Here is a 23,090-nt window from a genome sequence, read left to right as displayed (position 1 = left end):
TTGCATAGTTTAATTTTATTTTATTTCGACAAAAAGTGACTTTAAGCATGTACCTGAAAGGTTATGAGTCAATCATCCCTGGAGACAGAGCGGCTGCTGAACAACAGCCTGTGTACACTGCGCCCACTAGTGACCAAAGCATAGGAACACACACACACACACACACACATCTTCAGTCGCTTACTTCACACCTTTGATCTGCTCTCGTTTTAATATGAAATTCCTTTGAAAATTCTCAGCCTGTTTCACAGTTAAACGTTCTTATTTAAAATGATTTCTAATGAAATCAAAGTTTACTAGCTGTGTGGTGAAGACACCTACAGGATTAATTATTTTTGTGGTATGCAAACATAACAGATTACATTTAATAATTTGATTCATATCTTTTTCCACAAATATTTATTTATTTTACTGCAGAAAAGGGCCATATGCACATTTCTCCTCTTTTGTCACTGAAAAATTGAGTATAAAGTTAAGTAGTTCATTTGAATATTGGGTTGTGATTGGTCTGTTCACATAAATGATGGAAAGATCAATAGATGTATAGATAGCTCAATAAAGGATGGATGGATCAATAAAATGATGGTTGATGAATGAATGTATGGATAGATAAATGGTTGATAGGTCATTGATAGATAGATCAATGGATTAGATGACAGATCCATCAATGGATGGCTGGTTATAGAATTATGTACAAGCACCTTCGTGTTTCTTTATAAATACTTTAGAAATGTTTTTTTCTGCATTAGTTTGACAGAAAAACACCAAATTTTGAATTTTATCTATTTCAATCAAGAACACATTAAGACAGAGTTGTCGGTTTACAGCCTGCAAGTGACAAACAGTCCACCAAGACAACAAACAGGAGAAAGTGATCAACAGGATGTAGTTATGGAATCACTGCGACAGCAAAAAGAATTCATTTTAAAGGTTAAAGGGCAGTCGTCTTTATTGTCAATGTTTTAAATTTTTGAGTCCTGCCGATAAACTGGAGCTCAGTGTATCATGAAATAATGAATGCAAAGCATGCATGAACTCAGACACGGGTCTCAGAGGCAGACTGTGTGCCTGCCTTCCCGTCTGCTCTGCACACTGACTTGTCTGATGCATTCACATCTCAATGGAGGATCTGAAGGTTTTTTTTTCCTTCCGTCATCCGATGAAATGTCACGAGCTCCATTCACGTTCTGTGCCTCAGTCACAGCAGCTCTGCTAAATCGACCTGACTCCCCTGCAAAGACCGTCAGGGACGAGGAACGAGGAACGTGAGAGTAAAAGGTTGGACAGAGAGAGAGACAAGATGGAACATTGAAAATGAACAAGAAACAGCAGAAAAACGATAACAGACAAAAGGGGGAGGCAGATTGCTGAGAATAATAATAATAATAAGAGCAGTCTGAGATTTCTAACATCCGCCAATCCGGATCCAAATCACCTCCAAAATTCAGTGGTCTTGCATGCCTTAATATCTATCTGTGGTGAAAATTTTGTCAAAATCCGTGCAGTAGTTTTGGCGTAATCCTGCTAAAAGACAGACAAACAAACAACTAACTAACTAAATAAATAAATAAACGCAGATGATTTTATTACGTCCCTGGCAGATGTAATAATAATAGTAATATTATCAATTAAATAATTGAAACAATCCAGTAAAAATCAAAAGCAACCCAATTATACAAATGCACAATATGAGGTTAAAATGTTAGAATTATTAATTTTTTAACTGTGAGCAACAGAAAAGGGTGAGTTTTAAAATCGATTTAAACTATTTTGCAGATTATTCCATGGAAGTGGAGCGTATTAAAAAGAAAATTAAAACACAGAGTAAATCTGCACGCTAGTGTGGTGACCAAGTGTGCATACCGTACTCCAGGCTGTGGACGGACGGACGGACGGACAGATGTTTGATTGTAGCTCGTATATCATTGGCCTTTGTAGTATACGAGGTCTATTAGAAAAGTATCCGACCTTATTATTTTTTTCAAAAACCATATGGATTTGAATCACGTGTGATTACATCAGACATGCTTGAACCCTCGTGGGCATGCGAGAGTTTTTTCACGCCTGTCGGTTACGTCATTCGCCTGTGGGCAGTCTTTGAGTGAGGAGTCGCCCACCCTCTCGTCGATTTTTTCATTGTTTAGGAATGGCTCAGAGACTGCTGCTTTGTTTGATCAAAATTTTTTCAAAACTGTAAGGCACAACTGAGTGGACACCATTCGATAAATTCAGCTGGTTTTCGGTAAAAATTTTAACGGCTGATGAGAGATTTTGGTCTGTAAGTGTCGCTTTAAGGATGGCCCACGGCGCCTGACGGCGATCTGCGCTCCGAGGCGGCGGCGTCTCGCTGTTTCAAGCTGAAAACTTCCACATTTCAGACTCTGTTCACCCAGGTCGTCGTCAGAGAACAGAGAAGTTTCAGAAGAAGTCGGCATGAGGCGTTTATGCGGACATTCCACTGTTAAAGGAGATTTTGTAATGAAAGAATGTGCGGACAGATTCGCATGTCGGGCCGGACCCGACTGCGGGGGGTCGTGACAGGAAAAACACCTCCATTGGAAACCTTAACGGACAAGTTGGAACATGCCCAACTGTTAAACAATTTCTCAGATACTCACTTGTTGAAAGCCATCAAAAGCCACCTGAATTTTACAAATGGTTTTCAACACGGAGGTGTTTTTCCTGTCGCGGCGCAGACGGATTTGCGTCGTCACGGAACCGACTCAGCGAATTTGCCCGCACGTTCTTTCATTACAAAATCTCCTTTCATAGTGGAATGTCCACATAAACTCCTCATGCTGACTTCTTCTGAAACTTCTCAGTTCTCTGACGACGACCTGGGTGAACAGAGCCTTAAATTAGGACGTTTTCAGCTCGAAACAGCCAGCCGGATGCCACCTCCGACCGCGCCGCGCCAATCCGCTTTGTGAGCTGTCCTTAATGCGAAAGAAACTCCACAATCTCTCATCAGCCATTGAACTTGTCACCGAGAACCAGCAGAATTTCTCAAATAGTGTCCACTCGGATATCCTTCACAGGTCCTGAAAAAATTTTGATAAAGCAACGCGCGCCGTCTCCAGCAGCATCGCAGACAAAGGATTTCAGCCGAGAGAGCTGGACCAGTGCTCACTCAAAGCCTGCCTACAGGCGGATGACGTCACCGACACGCGTGGAAAAAACTCATGCATGCGCACAAGGGTTCAAGCATGTCTGGTGTAATCGCACGTGATTCAAATCCATATAGTTTTTTTTTTTTTTTTTTTAATAAAACTGCCGGTTAGTTTTCTAATAAACCTCGTATTTTGTATTTTGAGCCATTAGCAGTTGCCATAACTGAACTTCTTGAATTTCTTCTTTGTCTACTTTCTTGGTAGCTCAGTGGATAAGAACTTAAGCCTACCAATATGTACATCTGGATTTGATTCTTGGTCACGCTACCTGTATCCTTGAACGAGATGCTTCCCCGACATAACCTGCGATTTCCTGGCATCGGGTCCAGGAGGAATCACAGGCCCCTCGTCTGCTTTACAATAACAAATGCAGTAATGTGCAGCCATGCTGACAGTCCTCTGAGCCTGGAGAATAAGCACTTGCTTACTTATTAATTAGATTTTTGTGTCATCTACAAAAATCTAGTACTCTCGTTCCATTATGGTGGTGTCAGTAATTAGGCGCTGTGTCTGCTGCTTGCTTATGTCCATGTGCAGCTGTGGATCTGCTTTCAATGCTTGAACACATACAGAGAACATGTGACATGCTGGTGCTTCTCCCAGCCTGCAGGTCTCCTCAGCTCCTGCACACGCTGCACACAGACCTTCTGCTGCTGTTATTTCTGGTTTCTTTATATATTATGCAGTGAGGCGTATATAAAGCTCTGCCTCCTCTCTCGATTTTTCCACCTCCCGGCTTCCCGTTCTTTCCCTCAGTGGGCGGATAATCTGGAATCCTCTTGGGGAAACCTTGGATCTCTCTCCCCTCCCCGATTCTGAACTTGGGCCCACACGTTGCACTGAAGGCTTCCCGGGAAATTCTGTTAACAGTTTCCCAGCACTTCTGACAGGAACTGTTTTCCCATTAGCAGAACACTGATGCATCGCTCCGTAAGGCCGACAAAAATTGACAAAAGAGGAGTAGACATGCCTCAAAATGGCCATTGTTAATGATGTAAGTGCATTCCAGTCAGGCGGCCCTGTACCGTGTTCTCCGCCGCTGTATCAACACCTGCGCCGAGGACAGTCCATTGATCGTGGCAGCAGTGCACACAGACAGAGAGATTGATGACCATTGGCAAGTGGCAGCCGGGAGGGAAATTGACATGTAAGTGGTTGAGCAGAGGAAGGGAGGGCGGCCAACGATTTCTTATTTTTTTCAGCCTGTGTATCGGCTGATATGAGCACCAGCGACGTGTGTGTCCTCGTGACAGACCAGCAGCTCCACTGCATATCTGCCGGGGAAGGAAAAGAGGAAAACTTCCCTTCTGAACACTCTGTTCAAACTGATGCGGTTGCCATGGCATTGGCCGAAAAAACTGCGCTGCTGTTATAACTCAAATTGGGAATAGATGCAATTATTTCCGGCTCATCTGTTTCTTTTCTATCCCCTGACCATCTTCAGCACCCTCTGGGTTCTCCTTAGTGCTACCCTGGCAGCATCACGGGCTGCTGACGCCGCTGCATTCGGGGATGTCAGAAGCAGCAGACGATAAGAGATAACGAAGAGACACAAACGGGCGCTGTGCGTTCACATTCCTCCAAACATGCCGCGTCACTTTTGTTTTACTGGAGATAAGAGGCGCAGCTGTGTGCACTGATGTTCCGTCACGACAGTTGATCTGAAGAAAATAAAAACGGTGGAAATGATGGTGAATATTCTGCAAAAGATATGCAGAAAAAGTCTGATCTGACATCTTAGTGTGGATATTATCAGCCGACCACCACATAATAAATAAACAAGAGGAGTTATACACGCATATATTTATATAGGCAGGTCCTTAAGTATTTGGACCATCAACATTTTTGTAGTTTTCATCTCTGCACCGTTCCACAATGGAAATGAAATGAAACTACCAAGATGTGCTTGTATTATAGACCTGCAGCTTTAATTCAAGGGGTTTAGCAAAAGTATCACAATAATCATTTATTAATTACAGTCAGTTTTATACACAGTCCATCCATTTTTAAATGTATCTGGACTTGGTGGTTCTCAAAATGTGACCAGGTAAGAAGGAGATTAGTGAGGGAAGCCACCAAGACACAACACTGAAAGTTATGTGTAGGCTTCTAATGCTGATTGAAGAAACTGTGCATAGCACAACTTTTGTCTATATTTATTATTTGTCTAATCACAGCTTCATGATGGAAAGGTGTAGCTGAAATTTCATGTTACTTTGAAGGAAATCCTTTTTATGGTCCACCATGAAGCTGTGACTGGTAACGCAACAGACAAAAGATACAAAACAACTATGTATTTTGTGTTGATGTGTGCATAAACATTAACCAAAGTGTAATCTGTTCATCCTCACTACAGAGTGCACTGGTTTTTCCAAAGCCTAGAAATAATGAAGGAAAAGTACCAAAAGGCTATTAAACAGTGCAGCTATGTCAGCTGTCCAATGTATACATTTAAATGTGTAGACTGCACACACAAAGTGTTCCATAACTTCTGACCTGTGTAGACGTGTTCACCCTCACAGATTTATTCAATATTTGCTTTCAACTCTGATGTACTAAAAATCTCCAAACTGACTGTACATGAGGGCTCCCCTTCTCTGGGTGATGCAGTGTTTTGCACAGAGCGTTCTGCTGCTGGGGTCTGCAGACAGACAGGCAGAAGATATGGAGGGGGCGTGAGCAGAGCTACAGCAGCAATGAAGCAAGACAGAACCAGAAAAGGAACTCCTGCTCCCCTCCCTCCACCTCCAGTCAGATGAGCATCAGTGCCTCACTCCCTCCTCCTGTCTCCAGCTCTGTTTTTTCCCCTCCTCCCTTCTGCTTCTCCTCCATTGTTCATCATCGTGCTGAGAGTTCCTAGCTCGGAGCTCCAGCCGATCCACCAAGCCTGCTGGAACTCCACCTCCTCGTCTGCACCAAAGCTTCAGCGCTCCCCCTCAACATCCACCCGTTATCAGCCATGGAGAGCCGGAGCCGGCCCTTTTCTGCTGCTGAGAGAGAGCAAGGCGTCATCGAGCTGCTCTTTTAGCCGCTGAGGAAGAGCGAGAAGAGCAGAGCTTTTTTTTTTTTATTCCCCACCATCACTTTCCCATTCGTCTGCCTCGCCTTTTCTTGGATTATAGTGCTGGCTTTGTGCAGGGTGGAGAAAACGGGGTCCAAAATGCCTGAAGCCAATTACCTGCTGTCCGTGTCTTGGGGATACATTAAGGTGTGTGGCGTCTGTCTACGTAGGTCGTCGGGATACCGAGTTCGATTCTCTGTGCTTTCCTGTGCTAAGTCACTGTTGCTTTATGGGTAATTCTTAACTGCATTATCTTGTCTAGGATGGTTTCCTAAATGCATCAGGAAGTTTCATCATTGATCTGATAGAATGGTGTTTTGTGGCTCAGACTCCATCTTAAAACCCTCTGCAGTGTGTGTGTGTGTGTGTGTGTGTGTGTGTGTGTGTGTGTGTGTGTGTGTGTGTGTGTGTGTGTGTGTGTGTGTGCGCACACGCATGCATCACTCTAACAGCTGCTGATGCTGCTGCAGTGCTCAGGTCTCCCCTTTCCTGCAAGTGCATCCAGGGTCTCTGACTGTTTTTATTTAAATTCATAAATTAATTAACGAATGAGGTAACGTAATACAGTGAGGAGGGGGAAGAAGACAGGCAGGCAGCGGCGTGCTGATATTCCTCGTGAGCTCATTGAAATTCTTGCACAATGATGCAGTCAGAACAGTTAAATACACCAAAAAATGTAACGCAGTGCAATAAAAGTTCAAAGTGGTTGCAGGGCAGCAAATTGAGGACTATTAAAATGTGATCCCACACACACACACACATGCACATACACACCAATCTCCTCCAGCCCAACACAGATACACACACTGATTGTGTGCTATAATTTAAAAATTATTTATGATTTGGTGGAATAATGTTGGATTTTGCTGCATTTTCCATAATTTCTTCCTGGTTTTCCCTGAGGGGCGAAGTGATGATGACATTTCTCCTCCCTTCTCTCTCTCTCTCTCTCTCTCTCTCTCTCCCCCTCCCTCCCTCCTGCAGTTCAAGAGAATGCTGAACCGGGAGTTGACGCACCTTTCCGAGATGAGTCGGTCTGGGAATCAGGTTTCAGAATTCATCTCCAACACTTTCCTAGGTAACCGAGAGTCCTTCACGTGCACAACAAAACACTTACATGCAAATCCTGCTTCTGCAATCCAAAATGAATCCATAGAAATTCTGTTTAGTGGCTACATACTGTAAAGTAGGATTTGTGCTTCTTCAGCACTCTGCATGTTGATCTGCCAGGCTTGTTTGTGGGAGGTGCACCATAAAAAGATGTGCCGTTAAGCGTAGACGCCATCTCTGTTGGTGTATGAGTATAAAATATGCGAAGTGCAAGAATGAAGACAGTTGGCCACAGTGACGTTTCACAAAGTGAGCTGGTTGGGCCACTCCTGAACTGGATGTGGTCGGAGGATGAAATTAAGATAAGGACAGTGAAATGCATTCCTACGGACACCATCCCAGTGCCAACTCAGATTATTAAGTCCCTATGGAAAACTGTGAGATGAGCATGACCAGCCGACATGATCTGACACATAAAGAAGTAACGGAAACCCAAGATGGATCAGGGTACGAGCATCATGCCTCCAATCGATTGGGATCGCGTTGTTAGCGGTGGATCCCCCACTGCCGACGAGCGCCGAGGAGGAGGGGTGAGGTGCAGAGAAGGCATAAACAAATGAGGGAGGGAGATGACTGCAGAGGTACAGAGGAACCCCCTTTGCTGGCTCTGCAGATTGGGTGACTCATCCCGGGTTTAATGCATCGGCAGGAATACCTTACTGGCTCCCCATCGCTCCCTCCCCCACAACTCCACAGATAAGAAGTGTACAGTCACCCAGCAATAAACGCTACATTAACATTAATGATGTGGCTGAAAAAAAATCAACTTAGGTGATGCAGAGTTTGGGGTGTAGCCTCAGATGACCGCTAGAGCGGTTTAATCCATCCACCCATCCGTCCACAGAGATTAGCATCAAATGATTAATACGCTCTTTTTTTTTTTACTTTCCTTTTTTTTTTTTTTTTTTTTGCTTTGTACCATTTTATTTAAGCTTCCAGTCAGGCTTGGAGAAACCTGCTCCACTGCAAATCCCTGTCACTTTCATTTTCTCACATACCATTTACAACCCCCCCACCCCCCAAAAAAAGAAAAAAAACTGAGGCAAACCATTGGTGCAAACAGAAGCTCTGTGTTCTTGGAGGGCAGATATTTCCCCTGAATAAATAAAAACTGCTGGGGGAAAAAGGAAGAGCTGGACTGGAGTTTTGAACACCAGTGATGATTGTACGTGGGTTTTTAGATTTATTGGTTTATTTATTTGTGCATTTGTTGCTCCTTTCTACTGCCAGAACTGTCTGAACATCAAAACATCTCAGTTCATGGTGATGAGACAGCAGTAAATACATGTAGATAAATAATGCTGGGAGGGCAGAATGGAGACAACGTGGGAGGTGATGGAGAAATGATCAAAAGTGACACCAGATACAGTGCAACAGACATAGGTGTCCAACTGTTTCTGTGCAGAAGGGGCTTTTGATGGTTTTCTTTATGACATCACTAAAATACCAAATTAGAAATTTTCAAATGTTTCTATTCAAAATAGTGCAAAAATGCTGGAGACATTTGACAGTTTTATTTAAAGAAATTGGTGTGTTAAAGCAATAAAATTTTTCATGTGAATTTTTTTTTTTTTTTTTTTTTTTTTTAGCAATTTGTTGGTTTACAAACAAAATACATGATTCTGCAAAGACAATAAACAGGGGAAAATAATGAATATATGTTAAATTAATAAATAGATCAACATGGGCTTTTGAAGCCCCAGCCATAAATAAATAAAGTTATAAAGGAAAGAAAATTCACATGACATACATTTTCTTGAATTTTTCTTGCCTATTGTAGCCTTCTCCATTCACTCTTATTTTACTACATTTACATTTTTTAAATCACTTTTAAGGTGTCTGCATAGCAAACACTTAACACACTTCAGTTCTCACCATTTTAAAAATTTAATTAGAAAATAAAGATAAACAATGACACAATTGAGCGTAGTAGAATAAATTTAAAAAAATACCCTTCTGTATTTGACACATTTTGGGCTCAAGATTGTTAAAACAGGGCTTTAAAAAAAATTGTACCAACAAATCATGTAAGCTGTGGAGCTGAATTAAATGTGTGTGTGTGTGTGGGCGTTCCTGCAACACGCTCCGATTTCATGCCGACAGGCCGCTCAGCAAACGCCACACAGCCGTGAAGATAGTGAAGACTTCTAATAAATTAGATGGCAATATATTGCCCGTCCTGTCCTCTCTCATGCTGCATGAGTCTGAGGGCGCTTAATTGCCCATTCTCAATTACCGCTGGAGGACTGAAGACAAATGCAGAGAAAGAGCACAAGAGCCAAAGTGATTATTTGAATTACAGTTGGTAATTGAATAACCTTCCACAGGGGGAGGCTGACGGCACGCACACCGAGTCAAAGCTTAATGGATGAGCGTAGAACTCACGCTGATAGCCCGTCCCTGAAGGATTTGGTTCAATTCCTCAGTGAGCTTAAGGAACCCAATGGGATGCTTTGAGTTTGGGTGAAATATTAAAAGAAACAGTGGAGGATCACAGTGTTCATGTTCATGTTGATTTATTGAGCCTAGTCCATTTTTCTCTTTGCAGTCCCATCCTATGCTTTGTTTTTGACCACTTTCTATTTTTGGGGACCCACTCACTGATGGACTCCCACACCTGCCCTTGTAGCAAGATGAAATCCAGATTGACATATGTTTGGTTCCCATTTGGCTGACCTGGTGGAGCTTTGGTTTCGTGAGCGAGGAGTCTGGTGTCCGAACCTGACCGGCAGCCCCAAAAGATATGTCGCTCAGTTACAAATTGTTGTGGCTGGCAGGAAGTGGCAGTTGACCAGATAATCACAGATGAAGGCTCTTAATTCTTAACTGCGCCTGTGACCTTATGACGGTCAAAAAAAGGTGGGGAGACCTGTAGCAATATAAAATCCAGATTGAAATATGGTCCTACTAGCTTGGCTCGTAGGAATTCCCTCTTTGGCTGACCTGGTAGAGCCTTGCTCTCCTGAGTGAAGAGTCTGGTGTCTGAACTCCACTGGGAGCCATAAACGATATGTCACTCAGTCACACCATGCTCATCGCAGTGAATACCTGCTATTGTCAACATCAAAGCGTTCGTAGTAAAACGTATGAAAAGTAATCCAAGTAATACTCACCCAGGAGGCGGCTGTTTCTGGTTACCTCAGCCAACAAAGTTGGAAGAAGTTATGTTTTCACCTCTTTTTGTTTGTTTGTGAACAGCCTGGAGCCCACAATTTTTCATATATATCGTATGAAAGTTTTACTGAAGATTCATATCCTGATAGACAAGAACTGACTCAGTTTTCAAGATCAAAGGTCAAAGTCAGCAATTTTTCCAAGATTTTTCCTACCTTTAACATTGAACAAATTTTCAAAAATCCATAACTGACAAAAAGGAGCAAGTTTCTTTCATATTTGAGAGCATTATATAGGATGGTAACCTTAATCGACTGACATAGTTTATCTGGATCTGATCCAAATTGCAGATTTTGTGGCCATTTAAATTTAACATTGAAAATCCCATTTAATGTATAAGATAAAAAGTTGGGGGAAAAAATCTGACAACACCACAAGAAATACTTTAATTCACATGCATGAACTAAATACATACTACATTTGACACATTTGATACATTTGATCACATATAATTTAGCTTATGAAAATCCCCATCTAACAGGACTTTAACCTTGAAAGGTTAAAGTAAAATTTTGTGGATTTGGAAACTAGTGTTGGTGGAGGTTAGCACGGTGCTCTAGTCTTTTATTGTTATTCTAACGCTAACCCTTGTTTCTGAATGTTGAATGTGAAACGTGATTTACATGGAAATTCATAGGATTATACACGAAGTACAGTTGGTGGGGGGGTGGGGGGGTGACTAAAATTTTTAATATAAGGGTGCATTTTTCTGCTGTCTCAGGTAATTGCTATAATTTTATGAACAAGTTGAGATGGTCCCACCAAAGACGGATTAAAATGCCAACACTGCCTCTAGGTGGACAACAGGAGAAGTGACACTCCTCTTGTGGGTCAGGACCGTGTTCACCGGAATTGTTCTTTGAGTGGCACAAATACTTTGTGTGCCATTTTATTTTTTTGTAAATAGTTGAACAAAAACACCTGCTGCATTTCCTGCATTTTATTGTAAATAGTTGTATATAACTTTGTTGTTTGCTACATTTGTACATGTGTTTTTGAAATTAACCATTCATATTTGCATTCTATGTTATAAAAATGGTTTGTTAAAAATGTTTATGGTTTTCAAGTCAAGACTAAAGACACATTTTTTCCATCAGTGCTACAGTTAATACAGTGTGTTGTATTTTATTCTTTTTATTTTTTCAATTTTATTCTTTTAATTTTTTGCTTTTATTAGTTGTTTTTAATTTGTTGTTTTTTAACTCGTTCTAAATTGTTTTTGAACTGTTCTCTATGAAGCGCCTTGGGGCGATGCCGTGATTTGGAGCTTTTATAAATTGAATAAATTGAAAATTGAAAATTTCCTGTTAATACAGCATGTCAGAATAAAGAAAGACTGTAAAGTCACACAGGGGAGGTAGTGCTGAAAAAAAGACACCAAACAAGGCAAAGAAAACAGTTTTTTTGTTTTTTTTAAGGTAAGTTATGAAGGTAAAACCAAAGTAGTCAAAAATGGCCAATTACACCCAGAGGATTACGCTTTTGTCTGGCAAGTTGTAACATAGCCATTTAATTTTTGGCACAGCTCGGTGGGGGTTAGATCCACCAGTGCAAGTTGTTTAGTTCCCTATGACTGGAACTTCATGTTAAACATCACCAAAGTACCGCAGTTCTGAGGCTGTGCATGAGGAACAGAACAGCAGACGAGGCACATGCCTCCTGCTGAGAGACGGGGAAAAAGGTGTTCCAAGGAGAGATTATACAAGTGAGACTACAGGTAGGAGACCGGGAGCATGAATGGACTCTGTGATGAACGACGACTCAGCAAATCCCTCCGGAGCTAGCCTGCTGCAGGCGTTCCTCCGCTGCACCTGCTTTCACACACAGCCTACGTGTTTCGCACAGTTTTCCTTGTGAAGTGCATTAAAACGGCGAGTTACACTGTGAGAGATTAAACTGTCCCCCTCGCCCTCGCTGTCTGCTGATGTAGCCTCATTTCTTTGCAAAAAAAAAAATGCACAAATGTTAAATTTCAAGCTTTTTCTTCCTCTCATTCAGACAAACAGAATGAGGTGGAGATCCCGTCGCCGACATCCAAGACGCGGGAGAAGAAGAAGCAGCAGAAACAGCAGCTGATGACACAGATCAGCGGTGTCAAGAAGGTTTCCCACGGGCCTTCGCTCTCCAGCAGCAGCATTTCTCGCTTCGGCGTCAAGACCGACAAGGAGGAGCTGCTGTCCAAAGAGCTGGAAGACCTCAACAAGTGGGGTCTGAACATCTTCACCGTGTCAGAGTACTCAAACAACCGACCTCTCACCTGCATCATGTACGCCATCTTCCAGGTACGAGCTGCCTTTACAGCACAAACAGGAGCAACAAATTTTGACTGTAATTCGTCAGCACACGCTAATGTTGTTGTTGTTGTTTGTAGGAGCGAGACCTGCTGAAAACATTTAAGATCCCGGTGGATACATTCGTGGCCTACATGATGACCTTGGAGGATCACTACCATTCAGACGTGGCCTACCATAACAGCCTGCACGCAGCAGATGTAGCCCAATCCACGCACATCCTCCTCTCCACACCGGCTCTTGATGTAAGTCCAAACATAGTTCCTTAAAGGGGTTGCAGTGTGAAGAAAAAAAACAAACTAATTATTACAAGTTAGACATCCTCAAAGTCCCACAACTCTGCTTCTGTGCATGTAGAAAGTCCGTTGCTATTGCAGAAAAAAATAAGGCCCAAAATCGCTTCATTTTGTGTGTTTATATACGTTTTTCATAGATTATGTAAAAGCTAGCGAGAAATAAACACTTCTAAAATTGAAAATGCTGTTTTTGTAACCAGATAACACCTCTGGAGTCATTTATAAGACATTTTGGAGCGTTAGCGTGCCGCTAACTCAAAGCTAACTACCTATGTAGTTGAATTTGTCTCAATACCTGCAAATGCACAGAAGGTGATATACAAATATTCCTTGATTTGCACAACTTCCGCTCTTAAAGGGTAAATATTGTTTTTGATCGATTGGTAGAGGGGCTTTATTGAACATGTACAAATTGTACATAAGAAATAGGGTGTTAATAATTAAATAATCAACTGCAAATTATAAAGAACACAGTGCTCATAGGGCCGAGGGTATTTTAACATTGCATTATATTTTTTTCTTCAGTCTTCTGACCGTGCTGCAAAATAGGGCTGTACAATATAAAGTTTTAGCATCGCCATTGTGATGTGCATGTGTACATCCCGCAGACTCGTGATGTGGCATAATTAAATTAAACATGCGCGTTTACTTTGCCAAGTCACTCTACACTCTTTGTGATGTGATAACATGAACTATTGGGGAAAAACGGAGCATTCAGTCACTACCTTGCTCTGGCTCCGCCTCCCTTTAGAGAGAGGGTGTGGCCAGCAGTAGATTATTTCTGTTTAAAGCAACATGTGCAAGAACAGGTTGTTTCTTGGGGACATAATAACTGAATTTTTAAGGGCGACACCACCTGAGTGCATTTTTGTCTGCAAGATTTTATCTTCTTGAGATGCTTGATGATGTGTGTCAGCTTGCTGATGAGATCTATAAATAATATGACCCCTTTAAGAGGTTTTGCTTCTTGGCTAAAACGATCAGTAGGTTTTTAAGTTTACTGGCTCACCTGCATATGTCACTGACCATTTTTTTGACAAGTGGGTGAACATCGTCAAATATGAACTTTGGTGACCTTTGCTTGTTTAAAAAAAAAAAAAGAAAAAAAAAAACAGCCTCCGCACAGTCTTGATATAGAAGCCTGTAGTTTTATTTTGAAGGGCTGAATGAGTATTTCGTATTTTTGTTGCCTCAGTTATGGATCTTGTTATTATCACATTCTTCAATTCCCTGATGGTTGAAAAAGTTCCCCAGCTCTGACCTGGCCACAGAAAAGGGGGAAATCTAAATTAGAGGAGCGGGCTCTTACATCACTCTTACATGTGCCAATTTCCTGGATCACTTCAAAATCTTTTGAGAGCACAACATCTTTCCACTGAATCATCTTTTCCACTCCTCTGCCTGCACCCACACATTACAGGGGACCTCGCTTTTTGTTTTTTATTCCTCTCCATGCCTCTTTTGTACAGTTCCCCTGGCTAGCATTTTCTCACAGCCCTCTGTTCGGTTTGGATCCACTCAGGTCAGAATGTCCCAATCTTTGGAGTGTAATATGGGAATTTTTTCCCATCCCTTGCACACGCCGTGTTAAAGTCTCCCAAATGCATTTGATTTAAAAAAATATATATATTGTGCTTGTTGTTTTTGTGAGGAAATAATTCAAAATAATATTTCTGTGGCCTCGTGTGACCGACTGCAGGTCCTTTATACTATATAAGAACGAGTCCAATTAATATTTTTAAAATCGTGTTTTTTGTGTCTCTGTTAATCTCGTCTGGGGTTTTCAGCATTTTACCCTGGTTCTGTTGTCTCCTCCTCACACTGATCATCATCCAGCTTTGGTACTGTTTTGGGATACCAAAAGTAACTGTCACTGTCATCCCATAGATATCAATAAAAATGTGCGCTGGACTCGGGGAAAGGGTAGTTAGAGTCAGGTTAAGATTCAGACAGGGGTCAAAATTTGTAAATGCTTCAATCATGTTGAAATGTATGTCTCTTTATTTGTCTCATCGTAAAGAGACCAAAAAGGTACAGATTCCACAATCTCTTTTATGGAGTAAAATCAGCAACAATTTCAGTTTGTACCGGAGTCCAAAACTATAGTTGATTCAGTTTTGGTAATAATTAAAAAAAAAAAAAAAAAAAGATTCTTGGTTTTGGTCCATGGGTCAAGCAGGCTTTCGGTACCACTTAAGGTGAAAAAACAACACAAAATCCAGCCTCAGTGTACCATGGCCTACACAAAAATGTACTACAGCCATCCCAGGGTGGCAGCTGTAGCCAGGTAGGGGTCAATGAATGATTGCACACAGGTCAAAATTAAAAAATGCTCCGGTCATATTTAAAACTATACCACATTATTTGATCATAACAATTCCAAAAAGGTATGATTTGGACTAACTGTTACTGAATATTCTGGAGTTATGGGGTAAAAAAAAAAGGCAACAATGGTGACAAAGGTCAGTTTCAGTTTGTACAGGCATCAAAAGTTAAAGTTGCTCCAATTTTGTTAAGAAGTGCTAATTATTGTTTGGGTTAATAGGATTCTAAAAAGGAATAGTTTTCACCATCTGTCATGCTTAGTTATCATGTTACAGGGTAAACATATGTCACATGTCATAGAATCCAAACATCCAACACAGTCAAAACTATTCCATTTATTAATCCTCTTATTTCAACCAATAATTTGCGTAATTTTTCAGAATTTTTGCTGTTTTTACCCCATAACTCAAGAACATTCAGTCATAGATAGTCCTAACTATACTTTTTTGGAATTGTTATGAATAGACGAATAATGTGGTATAGTTTTCATCATGGTCTCTGTGTAACCCTTCATTGACCCTGGGATGGCTGTTGTACATTTTTGTGTAGGCCATGGTACACTGAGGCTGGATTCTAATTTCAATTTCAATTTTTATTTGTTAAAGTCGTTTGTCACCTTAAGTGGTACCAATTAGGCCAAAATTGATGACTGGCTCATGGACTGTTTAAAAAAGGAATAGTTTACAACATCTGTTATGCTTAGTTCTTAGTTCTGACATTAGTCGTAAAATCTAGATGTTTGCCTTGATGACAGTTTCTTTGCAGAAGAATCATTCTAAACGGTTCCATGTTTAAATCTGATTTGCTCAACCAATAATTTGTATCACTTTTGGACAAATTGGAGTAACTTTAATTTTTGACTTGTTTGCAAACTGAAATCAGCTTTTGTCATAATTTTTGCACTTTTACCCCCATAACTCCATAACCCCATAACTGTTTTGGAAACGTTGTGATGAGACAGACAGCATGTTGTGACCCCCCTACCCTTGATATAGTTGCCACCCTCAGATGTTAATCATGTTTTTTTTTTTTTTTCTTTCTTTCTTATTGGTAGACCATGGTATAATCAGGCTGTATTCTGAATGTTGTCTTTCTCCCTTTACTGGTACAATTAGGTCTAAATTGTGTGCAGCTCTCTGAATTAATAGCTGGACATTGATTTAATGAACATTGTTTCTTGATATGTTCAAAAATTGATTTTTCATCTCTCTCTCTCTCTCTCTCTCTCTCTCTCTCTCTCTCTCTCTCTCTCTCTCTCTCTCTCTCTCTCTCTCTCTCTCTGCACCCTTTCTTTCCTTTCATAGGCTGTTTTCACAGATCTGGAGATCCTAGCAGCCATCTTTGCTGCAGCTATCCATGATGTTGACCATCCTGGAGTCTCCAACCAGTTCTTGATCAATACCAGTAAGTACAGAAGCTGCTGTTCAGGCAGCCACTAGCATGACCGCCTGACATTTCCTAACAGGAGCTAACGTAATGGTATCTCCTCCTACCCCCTGTCTAGACTCCGAGCTGGCGCTCATGTATAATGATGAGTCTGTGCTGGAGAACCATCACTTGGCCGTGGGATTCAAACTGCTGCAAGAAGATAACTGTGATATCTTCCAGAATCTCACCAAGAAGCAGCGCCAGTCACTACGCAAGATGGTCATCGACATGGTGAGACATTCAGACTGATGATCTGCTCATATTTTCTTGATGCAGATGAGAATCCTCTTGATGCTGAGTGTAGTGTTTTGTTTTTTTTTTTTTGTTTTTTTTGTATTTCTTCTGCAGGTTTTGGCCACTGATATGTCCAAACACATGAGTCTACTGGCTGATCTGAAGACCATGGTGGAGACCAAGAAGGTGACGAGCTCCGGAGTGCTGCTGCTGGACAATTACACTGACAGGATACAGGTAGGCCTTTGTTCCTGGGGAGTCACCCTTTTACAAACCCTCCAACAGAAGATAATACCTCGACTGATTTCATGGCAGGCATATTCCACTGATTTTTGAACTGGTTGTTGGTGTTACATTTTCCCCAACAGACAAAACATTTCTGTTTTCGAGTTGAACTGTCATTCCTGTTATTCTGTTACATTTGTCTCATCGGGGGAAATGATTTCTGATGATTTTTTAATGAAATACAGTAAGAGGGGCAGGGATGGAGTCAGAGGTCAAAACTGGAATATAAGGTTGTTTTTAGGAAAGTCTTATTCGTACACTGAAAGAAGAAATTGTACATAGATAAAGTCTTTAAAACTGCATACTTATAGTGATGGGGAAAGAGACGAGCTTTGTACATTATTAACAAATGATATATAACGTATTAAGGAATAAGGAAAAGTAGTTCATGTAGTATTAAGGAATAAGGAAAAGTAGTTCATGTAGTCTTTACAAATCTTATAACTGATACATTGAACATCAACTAATGGTTTATTAATGCTTAGTAAAGGCTTAATAATTTGTGAGGAAAAATGTAAAGACAATAAAAATATGATTTGATATGAAACTATTAATGATCAACTTTTCTTAAATGGATTATAGATAATTAAAAAATCATTTATAAATATTTTATTACATATTTTGTTATTAATCATTATTAAGCCATCTATTTATGTTCTTACCAATGAGTACCTAATCAAAAAAGAATGCTTTGTAAATGTTTTACAAGTAGTTATGTAAGCATTTACTTACACTTTATAAATGCTTTACTAATGCTTTATAGCATGCAGTTAATATAAAGTGTTACCCAAAAAAAATACTAAATTCCATCAAATGTCAATTTGGGGCCCCCAAATTGACATTAATATTTAATTAAGTTATATAATTAAATTATAATTTAACTCATGTCATTTATTATGTCTTGTCAGTGATGAGTGAGAGCTGAGTAGGAAAGGAATTTTTTTTGGGGGGGGGGGGGTGTTGCTTGTTACCATGGTAACACTTCAGTTTCTGATAAAATGGTCCAATGCAGCCTGTAGAAATGTGTATCTTGCAAATAATTTGATACCAAAGTGTAGTTATGACCAGTGGTTCTTGAAATATGACATAACGTACGAGACAAACGTACAAGGAAAACAAAGTGTGCTATGTGTTTCTATGTTGTCGTTGTTGTTTTTTTTTAATGGGTTATGCAACATGGCTTTTTGGTGGTTGCAGGTTCTGCGAAACATGGTTCACTGTGCTGACCTGAGCAACCCCACCAAGTCCCTGGAGCTCTATCGTCAGTGGACCGACCGGATCATGGAGGAGTTCTTCCACCAAGGGGATAGAGAGCGGGAGAGGGGGATGGAGATCAGCCCCATGTGTGACAAACACACAGCCTCTGTGGAGAAGAGCCAGGTAGGACACAACCGACAAAAGACACCTGAACAAAGTCATGCACAAACAGGAAGTGACAAACACAATGACCCACAATCAAACCAAGCCTCTTGTATTCTCTTCCAGGTGGGTTTCATCGACTACATTGTGCACCCTCTGTGGGAGACTTGGGCCGATCTGGTCCACCCTGATGCCCAGGACATTCTGGACACACTGGAGGACAACAGGAACTGGTACCAAAGCATGATCCCTCAGAGCCCCTCCCCGCCTTTCTACGACCAGGTTACGCATGGACACAATGGAGGTAACGGAGGGCAGGGAGGTGGGGATAAATTTCAGTTTGAGCTGACCTTGGAGGAGGAGGATTTGGACGGATTTGAAAAGGACGGTGAAGGGGAGGATTTGGAAGAGGAAGAGGACAGTTTGGGAGGTTCTCGTTCTCCTCCCTTGGACTATTTGGATGGTCAGCGACAGGAGGAGGAATGCATGGTGATGCCCACGTCAGCAATAGAGATCGTGACGCACGAGGCGTCGCCCACGGACACATAGGACTCCAGTCATCAGGCTCACTTGGTGATTTGAAGATTTTTGGGGGTGAGAAAAGGAGAGATCCTCTTGCAACAGAAGCAGGGGCTTAGGTTTAGCCCACGAGGGGCATCTTGCACTTGGGTGTTTGAAGCCAGATGTGGACGGACAGTTTGCGTGAGGTGGCTTCAGAGTTCTCAGGAAATAATTAGCGGGAATATTTCAGTCCTGATGGACGGACAAGCAAGCGTGGAACTTGAAGGATTTTGGCCAGTTTGGGAAATTGTTAATTTTCTGGACTGGCACTAAACAAACATCGACACTACTGAGAGAGGTTTTGTACCTTAAGACTTTTTTTTTTTTTACAACTATGATATAATCTAGAAGTAGCATAGAGTAAAGGTCTACTGATAATATTTGTATAGCGAGAAAAGGTGTTTACTTTTTCCTGTACAGTTTGTCAAAGGACTTTTGTGTGCCTTTTTTTACTATCGTCTTTATAATAGTTTTTTATTTATTGAACACTCTAGTATGTTTGTGATTTTTTTCTTTATTTGTTTGCTTGTTTTGAAAGAGCAAAATCTTTTTTGTATGTAAAGAAAAGTCTTCCATGTATTGGGCAATACAGAAATCCAACCAACTGTCTGCTGACACGCCCATGTTGTACGCACATTTTGTTGCATTTGCATTTCAATCTGAGTACTGTTTTGTCTTCATATATAGACTTTAAATTGTAGCGCATCCATTTGTTACACCGTCACACCATTGATGTCTGGAATCCATATTCTGTTTTTTTTTTCTTTCTCTTTCTGATCAGTTTATTTCATAAAAAAATTCAAATATTTGGAAAAAAATTGCACACTGCAAAAGTAGTGAAATAATTGATTATTCAAATTTCCGCATGTTACTGTGTGCACTGGACCTTAACCTCGTTTAAATTGTCAGAACCGATTAGATAAAGTCAAACAAATCAGGAAAAACAAAACACCTCATGACACCGAGCTGCTCAAAATAGAATGACATCCGTCAACAACAAAATGCACAGCAGCCACGTCACTATTCTTATCCTGCAGGTACACTGCAGACTTCAGAATCCTGTCAGCGGGATCAGGTCTTAACCCTGACCCGGCCTGCTGCACCCCTCCTGCCCGTCTGCAATCAGGCGAGGACCAGATGATTAAAATGTCTGAAAGGCACCGTGTCCCCTCATCAGCACAACTATTCATACGGTTTACAAAACCCGCTGGGCCTCACAGACACGACCCCAAAACAATCAGGCCGCCGATTTATTTAAAGACCTCAGTGACGTCACTGCATCCCCCTCCCCTCGTCGTATGGACTGTATCAGGTTTCCAGGACAGTTTTTCTGCTCAGATGTGGCACAGATGGAACTGCTGGATTCAGCATGTCACTGCATAAAGATAAGTTGGCGTTCCAATTCATCTTTTGCAGATCGCTTGGCTGCATCTCTGTTTACCGCAACACTCAAAGGTACTTTGTCTAATTTCATCCCGGCGTGCTTAAGTGGTCATCGTTGCGTGCGGTTATGTGTGCAAGGTTGTGTATGAGTGTGCGTGCGTTTGAAAGCTTTGTCATCAGGCCTTATTCTTCCACCTACATCACACCTTTGTCTCTGCTGTTTCACCAGGAGCTCAAGTTGGTCCTTTTTGCTGTTTATAACAGTATTTATTTGATACTTTAAGCTTGTACATAAATACTGCGTCAGTGTAAAATCTGTTTAATTTATATTTGCATTACCTACAAGTGGTGGTGTCTAATATGTAGGAGACTGTGGATTTGAGTCTTTTATATATATATATATATACGTATATATATATGTATCATAGATTGTTTTTATATATCTAAATAGATAAAAGTATATATTCGCACAATATTTTGAGTGCCCAGCAGAACAGCAGCTAAAGAGACATTGATGCTGTCACATGAAAACCTTATAACTGCAATTTTTTAACTTGGATTTTTGTTTTTTGTTGGTGTTGTTTTGTTTTTTCCATGGCATACAGTGTTGTGCAAAATTTTCAGGCATGCCAGAAAGTCGGTGGAAATGCAACATTTATTTTCAGATTTTAAACAAAAAATTAAATTAGATATGTCCAAGATAATTCCAACAAAAATCCAATTATTATTATTATTTGAAAACATCACACTCATTTTGCTTAATATTTATTAATAAATAGTACTTTATTTTCAAAACTTTATTGCACATTAAATGTGCCTAAAGCTTTGCACAGTACTGTATGTTGAATTTAACATAAATATGATTGTGCTGCAATTTTATACATAAACGTGCAACTCTCAAAGCACTGACATTTAAACCAAAAATGCCTATTTATGACATAATTACAAATATCAATGACCTCCTTGTCTTTGCAGGAAATAAAAATTTGGTTTTGTAATCTAAAAAATGAAATGTTACGTCAACTGGTCCCACAGAAAGTGTTTGTTTAAATAGGAAACTTAATATGCAATTAATTACAATTTGTGTAACAATTTGCTTTTCTGACGTAAACAATAAAGATTTTTTGGCACCAGTTGACATAACTTGACTATGTAAATGTGATTATGATTATGCTATGTGTTCTTTTCTAATCTGTTCAACAACCATAATGTTACAGAATATGAGAAAAGTAATTGTGTTTCTTAATTCTGTTATTTAAGAAAAATAAACAAATCCAAAGCAGTTTTTGAAGGTTTTCATCTGACAGCAGCAATCGGGTAACCCAGATGTGACATAGAGGACATGTTAAACTGCTTCAGATTGGCTATAGGCTACACATTAGCTTGCTAACGAACACACGCGCTAACAAAACGCACCAACGGCTTATTTTCTCTCGGCAACTTGTCACAAACAAAGCTTCACCATCAGGCATTTGACTGACAAACACAAAGAGATTGTTTCCTTTTACACTTAAAACACTTCATGTAACAGTAGCTAACACGGGGCGCTGTTGATAGCATGCTACAACACGCTCGTCACTAACGTGACTTCTGAATTAATACGAAAAGGTATGTAACTGATTGTGCTAATGTGTTAATTCTTTCTGACCAAACTTTGTTAGCAGTTTTGAAAATCTAATTTGTCAATATTAGCACTGTTTATCTATGTTCAAGCTTCTTTTTTTCCAGTCCTAGTTGTGTCCAATTCGGTTAGCCAGGTTTAGCACTGTCTGCATGAGAGATGGGTCTTTTTTTCCCTCCAGTATGTTAAAGTCCACCCGTTGTGGCTGGCAGGTTATAAATGTTTCACACAATGTGGGTATTATATTGTATATTGTGTTCAAAAATAAATCTGAAATACTTTTTCTATGAAGTGATTAAAAGAAAAGCATGAACATATTCCTGCTGTCTCTGGTGACTTGTTTTTGGGTAGTTATTTATTTATTTAAGTATTCATTCTCTTCCTCATAGCCTAGATTTTGAAACTGTATTTTGTGAATCTAGTCAGGTTCATAAGTATTTGGACAGTGATACACTTTGGAATTTTGCTTTTGTGCTCCCCCGCAATGGAGTTGAAATGAAACAATTAAGCTGTTCTTGTATCAGTCTTGTAGCTTTAATTCAAGGGGTTTACTGCCCCCACTCCAACAACAACAACAAAAATCTCATTAACTTTTTTACGTATGTAAGTAAGTCCCTTCTGCTGCTCCCTTGTTTTCACACAGGTTCAGCACAGCAGATCCAAAGTGGATCTACATGTTGATTTTGACACGTTTTATGCTGGGTGCCCTTCCTGGCACAACTCCACATTATATGGAGAAATGTGGCAGGGGTGGGGTTTGAACCAGAAACCTTCCACACTAAAACCAAGCAT

The 23,090-nt window shown here is 40.5% G+C and overlaps 1 protein-coding gene across 5 annotated transcripts in view; it reads left to right on the top strand.

Moving 5' to 3' along the window:
- pde4ba (phosphodiesterase 4B, cAMP-specific a) overlaps window positions 1-22,615 on the top strand; it is a 463,830-nt gene extending 441,215 nt beyond the window's left edge. For 4 of the 5 annotated variants that reach the window (XM_034179584.1, XM_034179585.1, XM_034179586.1 and 1 more), the window contains 8 exons: window positions 7,216-7,309; window positions 12,514-12,797; window positions 12,887-13,051; window positions 16,732-16,831; window positions 16,932-17,086; window positions 17,204-17,326; window positions 18,572-18,754; window positions 18,860-22,615. In XM_034179584.1, coding sequence (XP_034035475.1) covers window positions 7,216-7,309; window positions 12,514-12,797; window positions 12,887-13,051; window positions 16,732-16,831; window positions 16,932-17,086; window positions 17,204-17,326; window positions 18,572-18,754; window positions 18,860-19,282 — 1,527 coding nt within the window. In that variant the 3' untranslated portion in view covers window positions 19,283-22,615. Of the gene's footprint in view, window positions 1-6,217; window positions 6,379-7,215; window positions 7,310-12,513; window positions 12,798-12,886; window positions 13,052-16,731; window positions 16,832-16,931; window positions 17,087-17,203; window positions 17,327-18,571; window positions 18,755-18,859 lie in introns of those variants that run through there. The other variant, XM_034179588.1, reaches the window with a different exon arrangement.
- Window positions 22,616-23,090: the final 475 nt, after the last annotated feature.

Source organism: Thalassophryne amazonica, chromosome 10 (genome assembly GCF_902500255.1).
Source record: "Thalassophryne amazonica chromosome 10, fThaAma1.1, whole genome shotgun sequence".
Classification (NCBI taxonomy): domain Eukaryota; kingdom Metazoa; phylum Chordata; class Actinopteri; order Batrachoidiformes; family Batrachoididae; genus Thalassophryne; species Thalassophryne amazonica.
Note: the sequence above shows the minus strand (reverse complement) of the source record. Positions and strands in the feature narration are given on the sequence as shown.